This window comes from Nyctereutes procyonoides, unplaced genomic scaffold (genome assembly GCF_905146905.1).
Source record: "Nyctereutes procyonoides isolate TBG_1078 unplaced genomic scaffold, NYPRO_anot_genome, whole genome shotgun sequence".
Taxonomy (NCBI): Eukaryota; Metazoa; Chordata; class Mammalia; order Carnivora; family Canidae; genus Nyctereutes; species Nyctereutes procyonoides.
Window position 1 is genome coordinate 2,696,624 of NW_026575117.1, and position 23,734 is coordinate 2,720,357.

A 23,734-nucleotide genomic window follows, 5' to 3' on the forward strand; every position below is an offset into this window, starting at 1 on the left:
GAGGTTGCCGCCCCCTGGCCCCGGGGCCGCCGCTTCCAGGCCGCTCCTCCGGTCGGACGCTGCCGAGGGTTTCGGCGCTATCCTCATGTAGGACCCAGCGGTGCACTCCGCTGCGGGGCTTTAACCTGTGCAAGGGAGCCGCTGCCCCTGGGAGAGGCGGAGAGGCCGGGTTGACCGGAGCGTGGGGGCACGGGCTGGGATGTGTGTGGGTGCCGGTGCCCTTTGCCCCCCACGGGGTGGGAGGGGCGAGGGACGGTGAGCTTCCCCTCGGAGATCGGGGTAAGGGGCATCCGCCGAGCAGTGCCGCCGTGCAGGTGCCCAGAGAAGGGGAGAGGCTGGGGAGAGAAGGGAGGTTTCTTGGGGATGCCTTTTGAACCGCGGGTATGTTCCCCCGGGCGGGCAGGTGGGGGTGGGGGCGGGGTGGGGGGGGCTTCAATCTAATACGAGCCCATTGGAGCCGAGACAGGTGCCGAGCAAAGCCCCTTCCTCTGTCTTCCCACTTTATGACTCTTCCTGTAGCCCATAATTACTCCCAGTAAGACTTGGTGGGGAGGGGGGTGTTTCTCTGCGAGGGCCCTGCTTCAGCCTCCCAGTATGAAGAGAGGAGTCAGAGAATCCTGGAAATGTGCTGCTTGAGCACGGGAGTGGTGTCCTGATTTCTCACCTTCCTCAGGCTGGGCTTCATCATCAGGCCTCCTCACCAGCTCCTGCCCCTTCTCTTGTGTCCTGGATTCCGGATACCTCGACTCTCAGTACTTTGTGCACAGCCCAGGTAACATGTTTTGCTCTGTCCTTGGTACCTGACACTTAATAGATGCTCAGTAAATGTCTGTGATGTGCATAGATGGTGGGATACACTGGGGTGCCAACCATCACAGAACATTTCATCAGTGGGGAGCCCTGAAAAGCAGAAACCAAAGGGCAGCGCAGCCCTCCTGCTCCCCCACTTAAGACTCTGATAGTTAAATTTGCATTTCCCCATTCTGGAAATCTGAGCCCTGCCCATGCCATTCACAGGCCCAGAGCCATGGCTATCTCCTCTTCTTCCTGGGAACTGCCGCTGGTGGCTGTGTGCCAAGTGACATCAACACCAGACAAGCAGGAGAACTTTAAAACATGCGCCGAGCTTGTTCGAGAGGCTGCCAGACTGGGTGCTTGCCTGGCTTTCCTGCCTGAGGCATTTGACTTCATTGCAAGGGACCCTGCAGAGACACTACGCCTGTCTGAGCCACTGGGTGGGAACCTTTTGGGAGAATATACCCAGCTTGCCAGGTATCAGGGAAAGGGGGAGGGAAAGGTAGCTTCCTTGTTGGGCAGTGTCCCCGAATTGCCAGATAGGAGGGTCAAACATTGAGAAGAATTGTCAGTGTTGCCTCCTCTCCCCTGCCTTCCTCCAGGGAATGTGGACTCTGGCTGTCCTTGGGTGGTTTCCATGAACGAGGCCAAGACTGGGAGCAGACTCAGAAAATCTACAATTGCCATGTGCTTCTAAACAACGAGGGTGAGACCTGATAGCTCTTTAGCCACATCTTCCCAGGCTCTTCTACCTAAACTTGCCTTATCCAGAATTCTCAACTTGGTTTCCTTGGTCAAGAGTTTTAGGGGCGTTTGTACTTCTGAGCCTAGGTTATAAATAGTCTTGGTGGGAGGAGTGGAACTAAGTTGGGCTCCTAGCGCACCAGCACTGAGAGTTCCTTCCCCCTCTTACTACAGGGTCAGTAGTGGCCACTTACAGGAAGACCCATCTGTGTGACGTGGAGATTCCCGGGCAGGGGCCTATGCGTGAGAGCAACTCTACCATTCCTGGGCCCAGTCTTGAGTCTCCTGTCAGCACACCAGCAGGCAAGGTGGGAGTTGTGAAAGGATGAGGTGAGGAAGAGGAACAGGAGGGAGGAGAAGAGAAATACTTTGAAGTGGTAGTAGAGGATGGAAAAAAAGTCCTAAGGAGTGGGGTAGGCAGTGGGTATGACTGAATGCTGTGAACAACAGGACAGGGCTATTAGGCTGTTTTCATTCCAGATTGGTCTAGCTATCTGCTATGATATGCGGTTTCCTGAACTCTCTCTGGCATTGGCTCAGGCTGGAGCAGAAATACTCACCTACCCTTCAGCTTTTGGATCTGTTACAGGCCCAGCCCACTGGGAGGTAAGAGGACACCTCTTCAAAACAGAAGGGCCTTCAGGGCACCTGGGTGGCACTAGTTGGTTCAGCATCCGAGTCTTGGTTTCCACTCAGGTCAGGGTTGTGGGATCGAGCCCTTTGTCAGGCTCTGCACTCAGCACAGAGTCTGCTTGGGACTCTCTCTCCTCCTCCCTCTGCCCCTCCCACTTGTGCTCTCTCCCCTCAAATCAATCAATCTTTAAAAAAAACATAAAGGGCAGCCCCAGTGGCGCAGCGGTTTGGCGCCTTGGCACCGCCTGCAGCCTGGGGTGTGATCCTGGAGACCTGGGATTGAGTCCCACATCGGGCTCCCTGTGTGGAGCCTGCTTCTCCCTGTGTCTCTGCCTCTCTCTGTGTGTGTGTCTATGAATAAATAAAATCTTTAAAAAATAAATAAAAATTAAAAAAACCACACAAACATATGGGCCTTCTCTTAACTTTGTTCTCTCATGGCCCTACCAGCTGAAGGATTTTCTTCCTCTCCACTTACTGGGAAAATTCATTCCCTAGGTTGTTGCCTCTCATTATGTTAAAGAATAATTTACATAGTGAATCATTCCCAGGCAATGATCAGATTGGCCTGTAATGTCCATCACCCATAATTTCCCACTAGATGCTACTCGCTTAAGTGAATACACATCTCATTCCCCAGGTGTTGCTGCGGGCCCGTGCCATTGAAACCCAGTGCTACATAGTGGCGGCAGCACAGTGTGGACGCCACCACGAGAAGAGAGCAAGTTATGGCCACAGCATGGTGGTGGATCCCTGGGGAACAGTGGTGGCCCGCTGCTCTGAAGGACCAGGCCTCTGCCTTGCCCGAATTGACCTCAATTATCTGCGGCAGTTACGCCAACACCTGCCTGTGTTCCAGCACCGCAGGCCTGACCTCTATGGCAATCTGGGCCACCCATTGTCTTAAGACTTTGACTTCTGGAAGTTGAGACTCCCACTGTGAGCTGGTGTGGCTGTGACTTGAAGGCAGGACCCAGGCGCGGCTCCCCTCACTGGGAGAACCTTGACTCTCTCGAATGAACACAGGCTCAGCTTCTTGGGAAAGAAGAAGCTTTCACCTGAGCTCAGATTTCAGTTTCAGAAAGGTGGAATTTTATATAGTCACTGTTTATTTCATGAAAACTGAAGTTATGCTGAGGGCTGAGCAGCACTGGCATTGAAAAAAATATAACCATCATAAAGTCTGTGTCTGGACATCTCCTTTGGGAGCTGAAAGGGGAGGTGGTGGTGTACCAGCTAGACTAGGCTCCAGTTGTAGGCCTCCTGGCTCATTCAACATGCCTCCCTACCCAAATAAAAGTGCAACACTCAGTGCATATCCCAGCCCCATGCTCGGAAGCTTGGGAGTGGGGCAGAGAATGGGGAAGGAAAGAGCAGATAGGAGGTGATACTGAATGACTTCACATTCACCTGTGATGCCCTTTGCCCAAGCCAGAAGAAAGCAAAGGGGAAAGGGCTGCAGGGTACATGATTTATTTTCACTTGAACATGGAAGGGAAGTCTCACACTCCCCCTTCCCCTTCTCAGGGGGAGTGTATCTTAATCAGCACCCCCTTCTCCATCCACCCTGCTGGGAGGAGTGACTCAGCTGACCCAGTCCTCTTACCGTCCTCCCTTGGAGAGGGTTTGGCAAAGGGGACAAAGGACGGAGCCACACCAGGCAGAGGTCTGAAGCCCTGGAATGGAGGGAATGAGGCAGAGAGGAGCAGCACCAGAGGCCAGGAGAGAGCGGAAAGGGCCACAGCTTCTTTGTTTTTTAAAAATTATATAATTTGGGAGAGGGTGGTGATTAATTTCCAAAATACACTTCAGAGTCCCACCTTCCACACAGCTCCCTTACTCACAGCCCTTTGGTTTTTCAGACAAAACTGAAGAGCCCTCGTAAAGCCAGAAGTACGGATACCCCCCCCCACAATGCACCCGGAAGCAGTGTTCACTTGGATCCCTTAACAAAGACTACATCCCCGCAGCCTTTGCTTCTCCCTCTACGTCTGTCTTACGGCTCGGTGGCAAGGTGGCTGTGGAGACACACATTAGGAGGGTCCATGGAAAAGGGAAACGGGGGAGGCCCAGGCACGTGGGTGCAGGGAGGGGTGGGGAACACCGCTTCCATTTTCCTTTGTCTTTTCCTTTAAAAAAAAAAAAAAAAAAAAGGCAGGGGTGTGATTGGTCGGAAGGGCAGAGAACAAACCCCAGAACAGTATGTAAGCTCCAGAGGTGGGCGGTGGGAACAGTCCCCCGAAAGGTGAGGGGGAAAGGTCAGGGCAGTGCCTGCAGCATCAAGTTCCTCAGGAGTTTCTGACGGCCCAGCTCGTAGTCCTCCTCGTCCACGTTCACCAGCAGCTTGATGGCTTCGTGGCCCACAGCCTGCTTGAGGGAGTCTGTGATAAAGACGCCTTTAAGCGCCTCTAGTAGAGAGCCGTTGATGTAGTCGCGCCAGAATGCGTCGAGGTAGGTGAGCTCAGAGAACTTGATGTCACAGATGATGGAGCCCAGGTCCCGAGACTTGAGGATGGTGTTGGCCTGGTTAAAGCGCTCAAACTGGCGCTCGAGTGGGTCCTGCTTGTTAGAGAAGACGTTGCCTTGCAGAGCGGTCTCATGCTGGCAGTACTCAGCCCGAACCCGCAGTCTGATGTCTGTGGCGAAGAGAAGACATGAACAAGTGGTTGCAGTGAGGGAAGTGCAGACAACCCACGTTTGAAAGGTGGGAATGAACAGCTGGGTAGCTGAAGTTGGGAGCATCACCTGCCAGCTTTGCTACCTCTCCCCCAGGACTAGTTCTTTTCTATGTAGCTCTGAAATCCATGCCTGAATGCAAGTTTCCCTGAAATGGGCCAAGCCCAGGTCAGATGACCGCCACCCCTCATGAGCAGCACCCTACTTCTAGGAGGTATTTTCCTTTTTTTTCTTTTTTTTAAGATTTTATTCATTTATTCATGAGAGACAGAGGCAGAGACACAGGCAGAGGGAGAAGCAGGCCCCATGCAGGGAGCCCGACGTGGAACTCAACCTCAGGTCTCCAGGATCACGCCCTGGGCTGAAGGCGATGCTAAACCTCTGAGCCACCTGGGCTGCCCCGAGGAGGTATTTTCCTAATGAACAGGCATACAAGTTCATTTTAGTACCCATCATACTTGGTTCATCCTACAATAAGGGTATTGTAACAGCATCCCTTTGATCTTATATTAACTAGAAAGAGTTGAAAGATACTCTGCTGCAAAGACAGAAATTCTCTCCCCAGAGACTAAACCATTCAATCCCACCAAGTCATTCAACCATTTGACAGGAGCCTTGCCCTGAAGAGCATAAACTCCCCGGCATCTCAACAGTTCTGTCTCCCCCTCAGGCCCACTCCACCTCTAGAACCCTTCAGCTTCCTCACCACATGTCTGCTTTTCCTTGGGGTCTGGTGTTACTGACTTCCGGCGTTTTCGTTGGCTCCCAAGTGTGGCTCTCCCTCGAGCTGGCCGCTTGCTACACATCTGAGGGCCCGAAGTGGGGCAGCACACCACAGGATAGTGGGGAGGCACTGACCAGAGGGTAAAAGGGGAAAAAAACATAGGGTAAAAGCAGAAACACAAACCCTTCCCTTGGAATGAGAAAGGACTCATTTAGACTTAGCACTAAAAGCTTTATCAATAACCTGAAAAGAGGATAAAACAAGGGGACAATTACAGGACCCAGGTGAAGCATTAACACCTCGCCTGATTTTTATGGGATATTGGGGGGGGGGGGCGGCAGTGAGAGATACAGTGTCCTTTCATTCAGGCTGGCAAAGCTGGGAAAATGATGGGTTTGGTGTCTATTTTTTTAAGCATTATCTATTTATTTGAGAGGAAAACAAGTATATGCATAGGGAGGAAGGAGAGAGAAAATCTCCAGCAGACTCCCCTTGGAGCAAGGAGCCCAACCCAGGGCTCAATCCCATGACCCCAAGATCATGACCTGAGCTGAAATCGAGAAACGCAACTGACTGAGCCACCCAGGTGCACCCCCCAACGCCTTTTAAAGATTTATTAGAGAGAGAGAAGGGAGAGAGACCACATGCAGGAGCACATGAGAGTGGGGCGGGGGCAGAGGGAGAGAGAATCCCAAGCAGACTCTATGCTGAGCACAGAGCTCAATGCAGGGCTCAACCTCAGGACCCTGAGACCACACCCTGAGGCAAAACCAAGAGTCAGACACTCAACCGACTCTTGGCACACCCGCGCTCCCTTTTTTTTTTAAAAGTCAACTCTATGCCCAACACGGGGCTCAAACTCACAACCCTGAGATCAAGAGCCGCATACTCCAGCGACTAAGCCAGCCAGGTGCCCCTGATATTTTCTCTTGATTACGAACATTAGGTGGAATTAGTATCTTCTTACCTGTTTTGGGGGGTTGTGGAGGCCTCGGTTCTGGATCGCTGAGGGCTCTGGGGGTCACATAGCGAATTGACGTCTCCTCCAGATACTTGTCTACAAGATCAGGGCACACTATAGGAGGGGAGGGAGTCATTCAGGAAAAGATACTCTCCTCCCTTCTAATCCAACCCTCCAATAGGCCTCCTAACTTGTCCTAGGTAGCCCCTAGGGTCAACGCCTCCTCCCACTTGGACTCCTATGTGCTGCTCAATCCTGGCCTCCCACAACTCTTCCCGGATTCCAGTGTCCCCAGCCCCCAATGCACCCTCACCAGCCCGCCTCCTCTTGAGGGTGACGTAGGGCAGCAGGTCATGACGAGTGATGATGCGCAGCAGCTGCAGCACCTGGCGAAAGTTACTCTCATCACAGCGGCCCTGGCGCTCCAACGCCAATAAGAAGTCACGTCCATTTCGGATGAGGCCACGCTCGTGGTCATCAATGACGTCGACAAAAAGGAAAGAAAGAACGCGCACATCCCTGTGTGTCAGGTGGGTGCCCACGATGTCAAACATGCGGTGCAGGCTGTACAGCCCGTGCTCCTGCTCACCATGCTCTTCTGGCCACACCTGGCTTGCCCGCCGCTTTAGGCCCGCCATGCTGGGGGCTCAGGTGCGCAATGCCTTCCAGAATCCCTGCTCAGCAGCTGCAATCCCCACTATACTGTAAGGGGCAAGGAAAGAACCTATGAGCTACTCAACGGCAATCTCAACCTGGTCTCAATCACTCTTCTATCTCCAGTGCCTGACAGTGCCTGGTACAGAATTGTGCTTAGTGTTTATTAACTTTTAAAAAGTGTTCATTGAAAAATAAAGCCTACAGTGCTCCACATCCAACAGATGTTGTCCTAAGTCCAGACCCTACTAGAGAAATACACTTTCCTTTTTTTTTTTTTTTTATTTATGATAGTCACAGAGAGAGAGAGAGGCAGAGACACAGGCAGAGGGAGAAGCAGGCTCCATGCACCGGGAGCCCGATGTGGGATTCGATCCCGGGTCTCCAGGATCGCGCCCTGGGCCAAAGGCAGGCGCCAAACCGCTGCGCCACCCAGGGATCCCCGAGAAATGCACTTTCCCTAAGTGAGAATGTTCTATGCAATTTCAGTGCTGCATACTGGGCAGGAGGTGCTGTTAGAGATTACCTCGATTGTTCCCCTGACCCCAAAATACTGCTTCTGGTCCCCTGTGCTCTCCCTCCCACCTCCCCAACCAGCTCACCTCTTAAATGTAGGCAAAACTGAGAAGTAGAGAATTCATTCTTAACTAACACAGAAGCTACAACAGATGAACTTACAGACGGTATGGAAACTGAACATCTTTAGGGTGAGAACTAGTTTCAGTGCTGCCTGTGACACTACCAAGCCAGGTAGCTGTGGGCCTTAAGCGAGTTACCTCACAACAAAGCCTCACTGCCCCCCCCCCCATATACAAAACACCAATGAAAGAAACTACTCTTCAGACATGTTAAGGATCCAATTAGAAACTATGTGCGAGATTGTTGTGTCAACAGTCATGAAAGATTTCAAAGAGATTAGCATCCTTGACCAACCCAGACCAACCCCCCACAATCCTATCCTCATTTTTCCTACAATCCATCCAAGTTCAGAAGCATAACTGCAAAGGTTAATAATACTAACCGAAACTCCCGGATTTAAATTATCAAACGTTACTAAACCCCTACATTGAGCATTCTCTTCCTCCTCTGGCAGAAGTACCCCCTTGATGTTCACATGCCATTTGGATACACCCTCTTCTTTCATCATGGTTATTTGTCCATCCCTCCACAACGATTGACAGCAGCCTAATGTTCATTCTATAATTTGGCATTTGATTCCTATAGTTCCCCCATCAAGCTGGGTAACATTAATGACCAGCCAGTAACCAAGCCTCAAGTCCATGGGCTTCCATGTCCATGCTGGTCAGATAGTGCTGGCCAATACTACCCAACCCCTGACCACGGCTCCAACGTCGTGATTCATTATAAAGTCCTGCCAAAGCTACTTCTAAACGTTTTCAATCTCCTCACCTTTTTGCTGCCACCACCCCAGTTCAGGTCCCAATAATCTCTCACCTGGACTATAGTAACACCCTCTGTAGGGATTCTCCTTATCACCAATCTTAACCCACCTAAGTCCATTCCCCCCATTCAGCTGAACGAGCTACCTACAATGCACAACTGACCTCATCACTCTTCCGCTTAAGATCTACCTACATCCCCCTCCTTACCTGTAAGAACACTGCAAACTTCTTACACAACACACCAAACGTTCTGAGACAGGCCCTGCCTACCTTTCCAACCTCAGAACCCACTTTTTATTTTCCACCATCAATTTGAGTATAGCTCACATAGAGCAGGCAGTTCCTTTCTCTTTCTCCGGGCTACTCCTTTTGCCTGAGTGCTCCTCTCCCTTCTCTGTCCCAAATGTGCCCCATCAGCACCCTTTTTCAGATGGCTAACTCCTACTCATCCTTTAAAAGTCAACTCAGATACCATCTTCAAATTCATGCTCCACACCTCCGTGCTGGGATAAGTAGTCCTCTTTCCTCTTCTGTGCTCCTACAGAACATCATGCATATTTCCTTTAAACTCCTTATCATAGTGTACTAAAATTATCTGTGTATTTATTATCCTATTAGATCTTAAGCAACTCCTGTAGACGGACTAAGTCATATTCATCTTTATATCTCCAGTGCCCAGCAATGGAGAAAGCCTGGCACATAGTACTCATAACTTACTGAACTTAGTATCCAGGACATCATCACAAGCCATACTCATACAAGTCCACTGAGAGGACTTCATTAAAAACAGATACAACCTAACTATATGCATACATTCTAGCTAGCCGCAGCCTCCCCTACGCTATGCAGAAATACCCATCCCACAGTACCCTACTCAGCAATAAGATAGGTTGTCCTGTTTATTTTATACACCAAGAAACTAAGGCTATGTTAAAGAATAAAATGATAAGCTGCTTCAAAAGAGTCAAGCTGATGGGCTCTCAGAAAATGAGAGCAAGTAGGACCTGGTCCCCCCTCTTCCTCAACAATCCTAAACCAGAAGCAGACTCCTTCCCTTAAGAAAAGGGCGGGTCCACCCTGGAATCACTTAGCTCCATATCATGGGTTCTCATATGTGGATAAGAAATATAGCTTGCATCCACTTAGGACAGCCCAGATGCCACACCCCCTCCCACTCCAGCATGGGAAACAGCTGGGAAAATAGCTACCCAATGACAGGCTGGTTTTCTCTGCCTCTTCCTCTCATTTCACCTGTTGTAGGTACAAATGGGGGTGGGGGGCAGGGGTAGTGGGGGGAACTAACGGAAAGTAACTCCTTGTTCATACCAAGCAACATGAGAAAACTGAGCCTCCTTAGACTTCTCCTTGTTCCCTATCCCACCTGTTCCTTTTGGCCAGCTGTTGATTATGAGGATCCCAGAAAAAGCAGATGGGCAGGTTTCACATTCAACCAAACCAAAGAGCAGGTTGCTAGAGAGCTCCCGAATCTATGTGTCCTGATTATAAAGCCCCGGAAATGAAAGAATATTGTCCCCCGCATACCTTCCCACTGGAAAATGAAGCAGAATACAGGAAAGGACTAGGGTCCTAACCTATGTATCAATGGATGCAATTCTATAATAGGCCTCAGTCCTCTGAGGGTTAACTCCCCAGATATGAGAGAAAAAAACAGCCACCTTTAAGTCCTAGATCCCACACTAGATCATTCAAAGTGCCAGGAATTATCATAGCTTCTAGGTCAGTGGTTCTCAACCAGGGAGGATGCTTCCACCCCCAAGGGACACCTGGCAATGTCTGGAGACATTTTAGACTATTATGACTGGAGGGAGCAAGGGCCGTGCTACTGGCATGCAGTGAGTAGAGGCCACGGATGCTTCTAAACATCTTCTAAAGCACAAGTCTAAAGCACAACAAAGAATCATGCAGCCCAGAATGTCAATAATGCAGGGTGCCCGGCTGGCTCAGTCGGTTAAGCGTTTGCCTTTGGCTCAGGTCACGCTACAGGGTCCTGGGATCGAGCCCCACATCAGTCTCCCTGTTCAGCGGGGAGCCTGCTTCTCCTTCTCCCTCTGCTCCTCCCCACTCTTGTCTGCGCTAGCACGCACTCTCTCTCAAATAAATAAATAAAACCTTTTTAAAAAAACTCCAGTAATGCTGAGTCTGAGAAACCCTATTGTAGATGGATCATGACGAAGGGTCAAAAGAATCGAGACAGCATGTCACTTTCTACCTACATCTAGAGAAGGAAGCCACTGGGTCCTTCCGACCCAAACCCATCAAACAATGTTCCAGAAGAAAAGCCAGTCAGACATAGACTTACTTCACTCCTAAGTTCACCGAGCACTAAAGAGTTCCATCCCACTCCAACCCTGGCTTCTCTATCACCTGCTGTTGCCATTCAGGTGAGCAGTAAGTGGTGGGACTACCCTCTCCTCCGCCCCATCCTGGGAGGTCCAGTGTGACCCAGTTCAATCTGGATCTCTGTAAAGATAAGAGAAATGCCATCCCCTGCAAAACAAACAAAAAGGATCCTGCACTTAACCCTCACAGCCAACTTTAAAGTCCTGAAACTAAACCAGTTGCAGACCCTTCCTTGTTTGACTGCTGATGAGACAGTCCGCTTACTCAATGAAGCAAAATGTAGAAGTCTAAGTTTCCCAAGGCCATGTCCTTGAGAGAAATGTTGGGAGGCTGACACGCAGGCTAATAGGCAACCCCCCACCCACTTACTTATCATCTAGGACGGTGGGTTCACTCACTTAGCAATATAGATGGGGTTCCAAGAATCTATCTACCTTTAGCATTAAAAGAACACAGCCAACCTCCTCTAAAACCAAAATATATTCAGCTTTCTGTGGCAGTGAAGCTTGGGGACGCAGCTTAAAATATACAGAGATCCTAGATGAAAGATAATCAGAGTAGTAAGGAGAACATACCCGCTCTAAACAGATTAAAAAGAACTCCTGAGTCCTGAAATATTGCCAGACACCAAGAGACAAACAAAACAGTCCAGTCAAAAAGAGTCCTGATCCTGTTGCCTGGTTTGGGTCCATTTGAGAACCTAACAAGAGCAACCCCCACCCACCCCATTACAGTTTCCCAAGAATAATTTCTCCCCCTGAGAATAATTCTTTATTCCAAGGAACTGCTGCATTTCCTGGAGTTGTTTTTTGTTTGTTTTCTTTCTTTAGGGAGGTCCAAACCAGCCAAGTGCCAACAGACAGACTAGAAGTATCTACAGAACTGCCTACCAGGTTTCTACTTCCAAGCAAAGTCTAGTCTCATCCCAACCACAGGAAAGACATTTGTATTTTTGGGGGTACTCGACTCTCTCAGAAGCCCATAAAGTCCTGTGTAAGAAATACAAAAAGAAGGGCGCCTGGGTGGCTCAATCAGTTAAGTTGTCTGCCTTTGACTCATGTCATGATCTCAGGGCCCTGGGATCCAGCCCCTCAGTTGGGCTCCCTGCTCACAGGGAAACTGCTTCTCCCCTCCTCCTTGCTTGTGCTCTCTCTCGCTATCTCTCTAATAATTAAAATCTTAAAAAAAAAAAAAAAAAAAAGAATGATTTCTTGAAGACCAAAGTATAGTTTCATCCCAACAGGGATAACATCTATATTTTCACAAAACCAGAAGTATTTGACTCTCTCCAAAGCCCTTAGGGAGGAAAGTCATGTGGAAGAATTAAAAAAAAAAAAAAAAAGTGATGTCGTGAAACTTGTAATGAAAAAGACAAGGAAAAGCTTCAAGACTGAGAGAACGTAAAGAGCTTTCTTGCTGGTGGGACAGGAAAAATGTAATCAAATATCTGGAAGTCAGAATTATATGTTTTCCAAAGGAACATTCTAGGATCCCTGAACAACTAGAAGAAAGAGTAAGCTAGGGGAAAAGCCTTCCCATGGAAGGAACCTCAGGCCCGCCAAGGGTAACATTAGAAGTTGTACTAGAGTACAATGTTCCGAATGTTAAACAATGTTTCTCTCGGAGCTGACCAAGACGACTACATAATAACAAACCAAAGCTGAGGGCTTGCCCCAAAACACCTAATTTGGGCTCTCCTTTCCTTCCTCCCAATCTCCAGTTACCCAGGAAGACAGTGAGGGCAATAGGCTTTATTCACTCAGCTGGGTAGGTGAAAACTCATTTTCCCTGGCGTCTAACCCACGACTGGGCTCAACCCCAACACGTTTCTCAGGCCATTCCCATTCCCTTCCATTGTTCAAGAACAATAAAAAAAAAAAAAAAAGTTCCAGACTTACCTTTGCAAGAAACTTAACTTCCCAGGTCTCTTCCTAGCACAAGTTGGAAGCCAGCAGCAAAACAAAAACAAATTGGGGGAAGGGGGAGGAGGGGAAGAGTCAATTTTCAAGCTTTATTTTGCAACAGCAAAGGCCCAAAAGAGTTAGTCTCAATTACAAAACTACAGACACACCTAAAGCCATTTTGATTAAAATGATCCACTCCGAGCTACCAAGCAGAGTCCCCAGGTTTCCCTCCTCTCCTACTGACCAATTCACAGAACAATCCCAACTCCCAAGGACCTCCAGCCTTGATGGCTCAAGGCAACTTGCCGGATATTCAACAACAACTTGCGGGGTGGGGGGAAAACCCAATTATCCCCTGAAACCTTCTCACCTGACTCCTCAATACCTTCGGAGACCCATTTCGTTAGGACGTTAACACTGACTTCCCACTTTAGGAAGAACTGGGGGTGGGGGAATGGTTACCCCCGAACAAGGCACTTCCCATCAGTTCACTCTTCAGACCAGAGCTATCCTCCCAGTTCTGTCTTCCGCCCTGCCCCTTAGCGCAGAGTGGGAACGACGCACCCACCGGGGCGCATCCCCTCCAACATCTCCGTCCCACCGGGGTGGGGGGGGGGAGTCCCGACCCCTCCCTCGCAGCCCTTACGCGGCACCGGGAAGGTCTGGGAACTGAAGCGCTCACTTAATTATCCAGGCTGCCTGGGTGCCCTCCTGCTTTGCGCTCCCCTTCCCGGACCTCCGGGCACGCACACCCCACCTGGGCACACCGGGGTCCGACTCGGCACGGTCGCCCCACGTCCCACACTGCTAATCGCTAGGCAAGCGAGGGAAGTCCTTTCCCTCCTTCTACACTTCGGCGGCGGTGACACTGGCTTCCCCGGCTCCCCTTCTTTCCGGCGACCGAGGGAAACCAGGGAGCGGGGTGAGCCGGGGGCGCCTCTGGAAAGCGAATCCAGGTGAACCCTCACCCTCACCCTCACCCCACGCTCTAAGCCGCCCGCTCCTGCCCTGCCCACCCCGTTGGAGGCTGGAGGCCTGGCGATCAGGGCTGGCGGCGAGGGATGCTGCCTCCCAACTCCGCTCCGTCTGCCTTCCCGGGGAGCGGGGGGCAGGGACGGCCCCAGCCTGCGCGCCCCGGGCGGCCGCGCGGTCCTCCCCCCAGCCCGCTCCCCGTCCTCCCAAACTTTCCTCCGGGTCTCTCACTTTCCCCATTACCCGTCACGCCGCCGAGCTCTCCTGCTCCACCCCAGGGCTCCCCTAGGCCCTTCCCCCTCCCACCTCCAATTCGGCACTTCCCAAACCCCCCCCCCCGAACGTCGGAAGTCTCTCCTCCCCCTCCCCGCGTGCCCCCGCCCCCCGCGCGCCGCGCCCCCGCGCCCCGCGCCCGCCGCCCTCGCCCCTGCGGGCTTGCAGCCCCGCGCCCACCTCGGCGGCGCCGGCACCCCCGGCCCGGCCCTCGTTGCCGCCCCTCCCCGCGCCCGCCCGCCCGCCTCGCCCCTGCCGCTCCCGCAGTTGCCACCTCCCCCGCACGCCCCCTCGGCCGCTCCCCTCCCCCACCTCGCAGCGTCCCGTCACCTCCCTCTCTCGAGGTTCTCGCGCTGGACGTCGCCGCCGCCTCCCCCTCCACTTTCCTTCCCCGAGCCCTCCGCGGCCCCGCCCGGCCCCGCCCCGTCCCGCTCGGCTCCCCCTCCCCACTCCGCCGCCCCGCCGCCTCACTCTCGGCTCAGGCTCGGCGCCGCCATGTTGGATCCATCCGCGCCGCCCTCCCGGCCCGTCGCGCGCCGCCGCATCCGGGCTCCGGCCGCCGCCGCCGCCGCCGCCGCCGCGGGCGTGGGGGAGGGGGCGGCCTCGTCCTGAGCAGCGCCGCCCGGAACCTGGCCGGTTAGCGGCGGCTTCGAGGCCATAGGGAGGCATGAGCCGGGGTGGCCATGCTGGGTGAGGGCAGCCTGGCAGCGGCATGAGCCGGGGCGTGGATAGCTTCACTTGGGGACGCGACGCTAGAGGCTGGCAGCCATCTTGCTTTGGGGCAAGCGGGCGCCGCCGTTTCTTGGCGGCGGTGGCGGCTCGGGGGCCGCGGGGGGGAGGGAGTGAGGGTGGCGGTCTCGGGTGCGGGAGCACTGGGGGCGCCGGAGCTGGCTGCCGTCGGCTTCGACACCGTAGGAAAGACTGACACTAGCGGCCATGACTCATGAGGGCGGAATATTGCCAGGGTCACACCGCCCGGCGAACTCCGGGGAAGGTTCACTGAGGTCGGGTTTTGACCTTTGCCCCGAGCTTCCGGTCAACCCGGACGTGCCGTAAACCGCGGTCGGGGCGGAAAGCGCTGCCCGGGGGCCCTTCGGCTTTCGTCCTGGGAGCACCCGCTTCCCGAAGGGAGCGTCGCCGGAGCCGAGTCGGGGGCGTCGGGGACGTTCTGGAGCTGCCGGCGGCCCGTGGCGTAGAGGAGAGGCCGCGAGCGGGGCCCGTGGGAACGCCAGGCCCTGTGAGTTAGCCGGTTTGACCCGAGGGGCAACGAGTAGGCTTCCGAGGGCCCAGGCGGAGAGGTCGGCAGGTGTACCTGGGATTTTTGAAAGATCGCTGGTCGCGGGGGGGTGGGGTGGAGGAGGGGGGCGGGGGGGGCACGCGGGTCGAGGCCGGGAGATCCGGGGGGACGCTCCTCTCCAGGCGGGACCCGGCTGCGGCTGGGAGAAAGCGGCGCGGAAGTGGGGAGGAGGCGCAGGGGGCCCCCCAGCGTGCTGCCCGGGGCGACCTGGAAAGCGTTGCCGTGTCCTCTCGTGTTTTGCGGGGACAGGAGGAGCTTGCTGCCTGGGCGCTGGCCGAGAGGCGGCCGAGTGCTGGGGGCGGTGCGCTGGGCCCCCAGCGTGGAGCCGTGCGCGCGCGTGGCCCCAGCGGCCGGAGCCCTGGACGCGGGGAAGACGCCCGAGAACTAGGGGAGCGCCTGGAGCTCGAGACGGAGGCAGAGGGCGGCCCAAGGGGCCCCGAGAAGGGACATCCCGGAGCCGAGCGTCCGTGAAACTGGTCCAGGCGTTAAAGGTAACCGCTTAGGGTTGAAGGGGACTGAGACGTATCGCAGCAAGCCGTTTGGTAACTCTGGAGAAACTTGTTTCGGAGTCGCGGCAGGAGGGAGACCGGAGTGGGGGAGGGACGGTGCATAAACGCCGTTTTCTCACGGTGTTGCCCGTGGAAAAGAGGCTGGCTGTGGGGTGGAGCGTGGGGCAGGGCTCCAAAGAAAGGGAAGGACTTTGCGGTGCTGTGGGACAGCCAGGCCTCCCGCACCGGTGGCAGTGGGACACACGGATTTAAATGTAGGAGAATTGGGGGTCCCTCGGGGGCCGAGCTGTTGAGCATCTGCCTTCGGCCCAGGGCGTGACTCTGGGGTCCCGGAATCGAGTCCCGCGTCGGGCTCCCCGCGGGGAACCTGCTTCTCCCTCTGCCTGTCTCTGCCTCTCTCCGTGTGTCTCTGGTGAGTAAATAAATAAAATCTTAAAAAAAAAATCTGTATAAATAAATAAATGTAGGAGAATTAAAATGAAATGGGAATTTATAATGGAAAAAGAAAAAGCATGAGTGGGAGAATACGTGTGGCACATTTACACAGGCATTTAAAAATTAACCATGGGGGCACGGGGATGGCTCAGCCCTTAAGCATCTGCTGTCTGTTCAGCTCAGACCTTGGGATCAAGCCTGGCGTGCGGCTCTGCACCCGGCTGGAAGTATCCCTCTGCCCTGTACCCCTAGTGCCGCCACCCCCATCCACGTTGCCCCATGCTCTCTCAAATATATAAAAATTTTAAAAAATCAACCATGAAAAATGGGCCTGAGGATGAAATTTATACATTTCTATTTTACATCCGTCTTTACCATGTGAATTTCTTTTACTATATGCATATATTACTTTTTTAGAAAACTAGTTTTTTTAAAACTCCAGTGATGTGGGGCACCGGGGGTGGGGGGCCTCAGTGGTGGAGCATCTCCCTTTGGCTCAGCTTGTGATCCCCGGGGTCCTGGGATCTAATCCTGCACATCAGGCTCCCTGCATGGAGCCTGCTTCTCCCTCTGCCTGTGTCTCTGTCTCTCTCCGTGTGTCTCTCATGAATAAATAAAATATTAAAAAAATAAATAAGGGGGATCCCTGGGTTGCTCAGCGGTTTAGCGCCTGCCTTTGGCCCCGGGGCACGATCCTGGAGGCCCCAGGATTGAGTCCCACGTCGGGCTACCGGCATGGAGCCTGCTTCTCCCTCCTCCTGTGTTTCTGCCTCTCTCTCTCTCTCTCTCTCTCTCTCTCTCTGTCTATCATAAATAAATCTTTTTTAAAAAAATAAATAAATAAAAATTAAAAAATAAATAAGTAAAATTCCAGTGATGGATAGGCCAGAAATTCTGAATCATGAACATTTCGGTGGCAGCTAAAGCCATAGATTTGGATAAACTCCAGAGAATAGCAGAGAGCTAAGAAGAGTGCTGGTGGGGGGAGGGTGATATTACAGCATTTACAGTACCTGTGGAAAGAAGAGCCCTTGGAGAATCTGAAAAGGAACAGCCAATGAGAAAGAATAAAAATTAGGCGGTGATTCTTCTAGCATCTGAAGGAAGAGAGTTTCAGGAGGATCAGAGTTGTTAAGAGTGTCAGATGTTCCCAGAAAGGCAGCTAACAAGAAAGGTACTTTGAGCTCCAGGCCTAGTTTTCCTAGAAGCTTGGCATAGAGGTCAAATCCAGATCATGAACCTTCCCCTCATGTACCACGTAGAATTTGATCCCTGTGCTGATCCACCCTTAGGCATCACGGCCGCCAGTCCCAGTCTTTCAAGGGGCCTTGAAGGCAGGTCTGGTGCCACCGGTGTTTCCACACTGGGCAGTGCTGCCTCTCCTGTTGCTTACTATGGCCATGAAGCTGCAATCAACAAAAACCTGTGTGGGAGCGCCTGGCTGGCTCAGTGGGTAGAGCATGCAACTCGATCTACGGGTTGTGAGTTCAAGCCCCACACTGGGTATAAAGATTACTTTAAAAAGTAAGTAAAAGGGCAGCCCGGGTGGCTCAGTGGTTTAGCATCTGCCTTCCACTCAGGTCATAATCCTGGGGTCCTGGCATCAGGCTCCCCCTAGGAAGCCTGCTTCTCCCCCCTGCCTATGTCTCTGCCTCTCTGTGTCTCTCATAAATAAATCTTTTTTAAAAAGTAAGTAAAAAATAAAGTTGGAAGTGGATTATCTCTTTTAAAAAAAGTATCTAAAAAGGAAGAAAGAAAAAAACCTGTGTTGCAAGAAATGATGAAAATAAGGAATTGAAAGTAACAGTATAAGTTGGAGTTGAGAAGAGCAAGCAGTAACTAGGGAAAAAATAAATAAACTCATAAAAAAAAGAAGTAAGTAGGAGTCACATGGATCTTCCTAAAACCACGCAGGATGTGAGGAAGAGCTGGTTGAGAGAGGTTACTGAACAGGTGCTGATGTCAACAACCAAGAAGGCAAAAGGGCAGTAGAGCAGTGGCATAAGCCTCAAGGAGAAGCAAGTTTTTGCAAGAAAATGAGAGCACAATCGTCTGAAGATGAGCAGCTTTTGCTTTCGAAGGTTGCAGGGAAGAGGGTTCCATTAGAAAAAGTCAAATTTTCTACCCCACTCATTCCGTCCCTGAACCCACGGGAACTCTTCCTTTTTTTTTTTTTTTTTTTTTTTTTTATTCATGATAGAGAGGCAGGAGACAGGCAGAAGGAGAAGCAGGCTCCATGCAGGGAGCCCGATGCGGGACTGGAACCCAGGACTCCAGGATCATGCCCTGGGCCAAAGGCAGGCGCTAAACCGCTGAGCCACCCAGGGATTCTCGGAACTCTTCCTTTGTACAGAGCTTCTTGTACGGTCTCATTTTCTTCACAGGATGCTCCCTAGCTTTTCTTGGAGGAAAACTCATCAGGACAGAGGTAGCTGTGATCTATGGAGGGGGGATGTCCCCCGACCCACAAAGTCCACAAAAGAGACAGACACAGGTGCTACAAATATAATCATTTTCTTTCCCTATTCTATTCTGGAGTGGCTTGCCCTTCTTGCCATTAAAGTAGTAATCTCTACACGAGCCCACCTATCCTTTCCAAACTTAAGCCCAACTGCATTAAGAGGATCAGAGAGGAGAGCTGGTGCTGAGGACTGCACACTCTAGTAGCAGGTATCTGCTGTCCTGCAACCTTCTGGGGGGGGGGGGGATGGGGGGACAGATTGCTCTTCACTCAGAATGGAAACCTAAAGGAAGGCTGGGGCTTGTCTTCAACTTAACAACTACGTTTTGCAGATTCCAGACATGAGACCAACTGCCTGGCCAGCTGTTCCTAAGTTAGTCAATCCATTCGAGGCTGCATTTGTAGGAACGTTGTGTTCAGGGAGCCTTTAAAGTTCACTCCTTCAGCTAGAAGCCCTGAGATTTCACAGGTGTCGAAGAGATCATTATACCAGTTCAGAGCTGAGATTTCCTGGGGTGAAACATAAATACTGGCTAAACCATAGGGCCGTGTAGAGATGGGCGCTCAGCCCATCACAGAAAAAAAATATGTTTTTTTACAATTTTGTTTATTCATGAGAGGCAGAGACACAGGCAGAGGGAGAAGCCGGCTCCCTGCAGGGAGCCTGATGGGGGGACTGGAGTCCCAGGACCTCAGAGTCCCGCCCTGAGCCACAGGCCTATGCTCCACCACTGACCCACCCGGGGGCCAGAAAAAAATATTTCATACACATTAAGGCCTTTTGTTAGCCATAGCTAAACAATACCCCCCCCCAACACCGTCTCTCTACAGTGAAAGCAAAAACTTTCTCTCTCACCTTATGTTCTTTTTCTACCCTCTCCCTTGCTTCAGCTAGAAACTGCAGCCTCTGCACAAGGCTCTCAGTGCTCTTAAGTCCTCTGCCCTTGGCCCCCTTCCTGTACATCAGCTCCTATCCCTTCCTTGAGGCTTCAGCCGAGAAAACGTCCCCCCAACTTTCAAATATTGGCCCCTTTGGCTTGACCCTGATTCCCCTCCTTTTCTGCTTCTCAAGACTATTCCCACAGTTATTGCTTCCTTCAGTGGGATCTTTAACCTAACATCCCTCAGCCACCTTATACATGCTCCCATTTCTACTATGTCCTGCCCTATAGTTCTTTTTTTCCCCCAAAGATTTTTTTTTATTTATTTGACAGTGCATAGGAAGGGGAAGCAGCAGAGGGAGAGGGAGAGGGAGAAGCAGACTCCCCACCCAGCAGAGAGCCTGACACGGGGCTCCATCCCAGGACCCCAGGATCATGACCTGAGCCGAAGGCAGATGCTTAACCCACTGAGGGACCCAGGCGCCCTAGAGTTCTTAACTCACTAATTGTCAGTGGTTAGAAAAGCATTTTTTCTGAACTTAGAAAATTTTCTCCCTTTGTCACTTCTGTTGATGGGTCCAATTTTTTCCCTTTGGATCAACACAGCATAGCTGTGGAGCAGCCCTTCAGGTAGCTACCATGTTTCCACAAACATTTTTTTTCCAAGTCAGTGATCGTAGCAATTCAAGGAATAGTAGATATTTTTTTTCCAAGTCAGTGATCGTAGCAATTCAAGGAATAGTAGATATCGTATCTTTGTGGATCTGAATACTCTGTTAGGGCTGCTTGTCCCGACCATGCTGTTCCCCAGCTCTGCCAAAATTAAAATCTTTTCAAATCAGACCTTCCCTTAAAGAAGCCTGTACACTGTTGACAACCCACGGTGGCAAGTATCCTCTTGACTCTTCCAGGGCCACTCTGAACCTGTGTCCCTGTCCCCTTTACTCTTGAACTTTATCCTACAGCAACTTCCTGACCTGACCGTTCTCTCTAGTTCTTGGGTCCCCATTAACTGCAAGGTGTTGCTGTTATTTTCACCCAGGCATCTTACGAGCTCCGAACTGCATCTGAGCTTCAAACCTAATTATAAGCCCTTAGCTAGAATTCCAATGTCTCCTGACTCCTGAAGAGAAGAGGAAGGACCACAATCAGTCACTGAATCCTAATGATCTACCTAAAAACCTCCTTAACCCTTGCATGTCTCCAGACGGAGACTCCTGTGCTTTGGGCCTCTTCCCTCAAGCCCTGTGGTGTCCATGCCTGCTGCTTGTTCTCTGCCCTCCCCCTTGATCTGTGTCCATCCAAGCCCCTGCCCCGAGTCCTTCTACCCTTACTGTCCTGGCTTCTTCTCCCTGCTTTGTTTTTTCCATTCCCCTGCTCTGACTTTCACCAATAGGACTTTGGGCAAGCTCCTTAATTTCTCTGAGCTTCTTTTCTTATCTGTAAAAGGCAAGTATAATACCACCCCATAGGTCATTGTTTTAATGATTATATTAAATTAACATATGAAGCATTAGCATAGGGCCGGCCCATTGTAAGTGCTCTATAAATGTTACGTAATATTTATGTATTGTACTTTTCGCCAGGTTTCAGAAATTCCTGAGGTTCTTTATCAGTGCTCTCTGCTGCCCCCGTGGGATGACTTTTTCTGAGTCATTGGGTATCCTATAGGCCCTGCCCCAAAACAGCACTGTTATACCAGCCTCACCAGCTACTTAGAGAATCAGTTCTTTGGTTGGTTGGTTGTTCAATCAAATGAAAATGCTTCTATATTCCAGCCCATTCTCTATCTTTTTTAAAAGCATGTGTCAGGAAACCTATGTGTTTCTGAAATCAAGGCATACTGCCTATGACATTCTCCTAGTTTTTTCATCTAGTAACACTAGGGGGACACCTGAGTGGTTCAGTGCGTTAAGCATCTGCCTTCTGCTCAGGTCATGATCTCAGGGTCCTGGGATTGGGCCCTGCATTGGGTTCCCGGCTCAGCAGGGAGTCTGCTGCTTCCTATTCCACCTCCATCCCCACCCCTGGCCCCACTTGTCCTCTCTCTCATGCTCTCTCAAATAAATAAATAATTTTAAAAAGTGAGAGAAAGAGAGATTTGGGGTACCTGGGTGACTCAGTTGGTTAAGCATCCAACTCTTGGTTTTGGCTCAGGTTATGATCTCATGGGTTGTGAGATCGAGCCCTGCAGTGGGCTTCTTGCTCAGTGGGAGTCTGCTTGAAAGAGTCTTTCCCTCTTCCCTTCCCCCCAGTCACGTGCTCTTTCTCTCTCTAAAAATAAATTTTACTTATTTTAAAGATTTTATTCATGAGACAGAGAGATAGAGAGAGAGAGGCAGAGACACAGGCAGAGGGAAAAGCAGGGTCCTCGAAGGGAGCCCGATGTAGGACTCAATCCTGGACCCTGGTATCACACCCTGAGCCAAAGGCAGACACTGAACCACCTAGGCATCCCTCTAAAAATAAAATTTAAAAATAAATTGTTTTTAAAAAATATGGTAACAGGGCAGCCCTGATGGCTCAGCGGTTTAGCACCTGCCTTGGGCTTAGGGCGTGATCCAGGAGTCCTGGGATCAAGTTCTACGGTGGGCTCCCTGCAGGGAGCCTGCTTCTCTCTCTGCCTGTGTCTCTGCCTCTCTCTGTATGTGTCTCATGAATAAATAAATAAAATCTTTTTTAAAAAAAGAAAAAAATGAATGATCAGGGAAAGTCTTTGAGGAGGTAGCATAGAAACTGAGACTGAGGGATCCCTGGGTGGCGCAGCGGTTTGGCGCCTGCCTTTGGCCCAGGGCGCGATCCTGGAGACCCCGGATCGAATCCCATGTCGGGCTCCCGGTGCATGGAGCCTGCTTCTCCCTCTGCCTGTGTCTCTGCCTCTCTCTCTGTGTGTGTGTGACTATCATAAATAAATAAACATTTAAAAAAAAAAAAAGAAACTGAGACTGAAAGGCCATGAAGGGACCAGCCATCTTGCAGAGAATGGGGAGGAGTATCCTAGGCTTAGGACACCTGCAAAAGGACCAAGCAAAGGACCAACCCTGGGGCCTGGAGCACTGTAGGCATCTGGGGATCACAACCTTCTTTCTCATTGCTCATAAATCACTCTTTAATAACTCCTCTATAGTTTTACTAAGAATCAGTAATACGTTTTTTAGTTTCTAGAGTTCACCATCTAGAATTTCCCTCTTTGAAAATGTGGACATTTGGGGAACCTGGGTGGCTCAGCAGTTGAGCATCTGCCTTTGGCTGAGGTCGTGATCCCAGAGTCCTGGGATCGAATTCCACATCAGGCTCCCTATGGGAAGCCTGCTTCTCCCTCTGCTTGTGTCTCTGCCTCTCTCTGTGTGTCTCTCATGAATAAGTAAATAAAATCTTTTTTAAAAATGTGGACATTTGCTGTATTGTGAGTTCTTCAGATTATATAAAGGGGACACAATTTCACTTACATAATACTTCTGATTTCTAGAATACCATGTGTCCAGGGCCTGAACTCATTTAAAATGCTAAGAATCCTGTTACTATTTTAGTTTATCATTAATGAACTTATAACTAACAAAAAGAATTTTTCTCCTTATATTACATAATTTCTTCATGTTCCAAGCTATAGCTATTTATATACATTTCTATGTAGCTAAAATAATGTAATTAGCTTTATTGCAGATGATATCTTATTTACCTAGTAGACAACTCAGGAGAATCCATTTTAAAATTACTACAAATAATAGTAGAATTTAGTTAAGTGGGAGAAAAGTAACATGCAGAAATAAATATCCTTTATATATATAAACAGTAAGTTAAAGATGTAATTAAAGAAAAGACTCCATAGCAACAAAACAGATAAAATGCCTAGGAATAACCTTAACAGGAATATGCAGTATCTTTCTGAATTTTAAAATGCTACCCACGTAAAAGAAAACTTGAACAAATGGAAAGTAACATCATGTTCTTGAATATAGAAAATGAATATATAATGATGTCGCTTTCCCAAAGTTGTCTATAAATTTAATATGATCTGTAGAAAATTATTGGTAGGAGTTTTTAAAAGTAA

General features: G+C 50.7%; 2 protein-coding genes and 1 long non-coding RNA gene across 10 annotated transcripts; 2 read left to right on the forward strand and 1 right to left on the reverse strand.

Annotated features, from left to right (window-relative positions):
* The first annotated feature begins 6 nt into the window (after positions 1 to 6).
* Positions 7 to 3,358, forward strand: NIT1 (nitrilase 1). 5 transcript variants are annotated; one of them, XM_055334166.1, is made up of 7 exons: positions 7 to 87; positions 674 to 772; positions 1,018 to 1,272; positions 1,398 to 1,501; positions 1,714 to 1,847; positions 2,020 to 2,145; positions 2,813 to 3,358. In XM_055334166.1, coding segments are annotated over exons 1-7 (987 nt in total). In that variant the 5' UTR covers positions 7 to 85; the 3' UTR covers positions 3,080 to 3,358. The 5 variants fall into 5 exon arrangements, with proteins under 5 accessions (XP_055190141.1, XP_055190143.1, XP_055190142.1 ...); XM_055334168.1 differs by having other exon boundaries at positions 44 to 205; XM_055334167.1 differs by having other exon boundaries at positions 63 to 279.
* Positions 3,261 to 14,701, reverse strand: DEDD (death effector domain containing). 4 transcript variants are annotated; one of them, XM_055334171.1, is made up of 6 exons: positions 14,572 to 14,701; positions 12,850 to 12,882; positions 6,847 to 7,235; positions 6,540 to 6,647; positions 5,555 to 5,701; positions 3,261 to 4,808 (listed from the first exon to the last, which is right to left on the reverse strand). In XM_055334171.1, exons 3-6 carry the CDS (start codon positions 7,169 to 7,171, stop codon positions 4,432 to 4,434), a joined length of 957 nt encoding a protein of 318 aa, XP_055190146.1. In that variant the 5' UTR covers positions 7,172 to 7,235; positions 12,850 to 12,882; positions 14,572 to 14,701; the 3' UTR covers positions 3,261 to 4,431. The 4 variants fall into 4 exon arrangements, with proteins under 4 accessions (XP_055190146.1, XP_055190148.1, XP_055190147.1 ...); XM_055334173.1 differs by lacking the exon at positions 14,572 to 14,701 and adding an exon at positions 14,413 to 14,508; XM_055334172.1 differs by lacking the exon at positions 14,572 to 14,701 and having other exon boundaries at positions 12,850 to 13,847.
* A 288-nt stretch (positions 14,702 to 14,989) lies between these two features.
* Positions 14,990 to 22,704, forward strand: LOC129515324 (uncharacterized). Its single transcript, XR_008665566.1, has 3 exons — positions 14,990 to 15,337; positions 15,647 to 15,888; positions 16,219 to 22,704. It is a non-coding gene; the product is annotated as an uncharacterized LOC129515324 (long non-coding RNA).
* Positions 22,705 to 23,734: the final 1,030 nt, after the last annotated feature.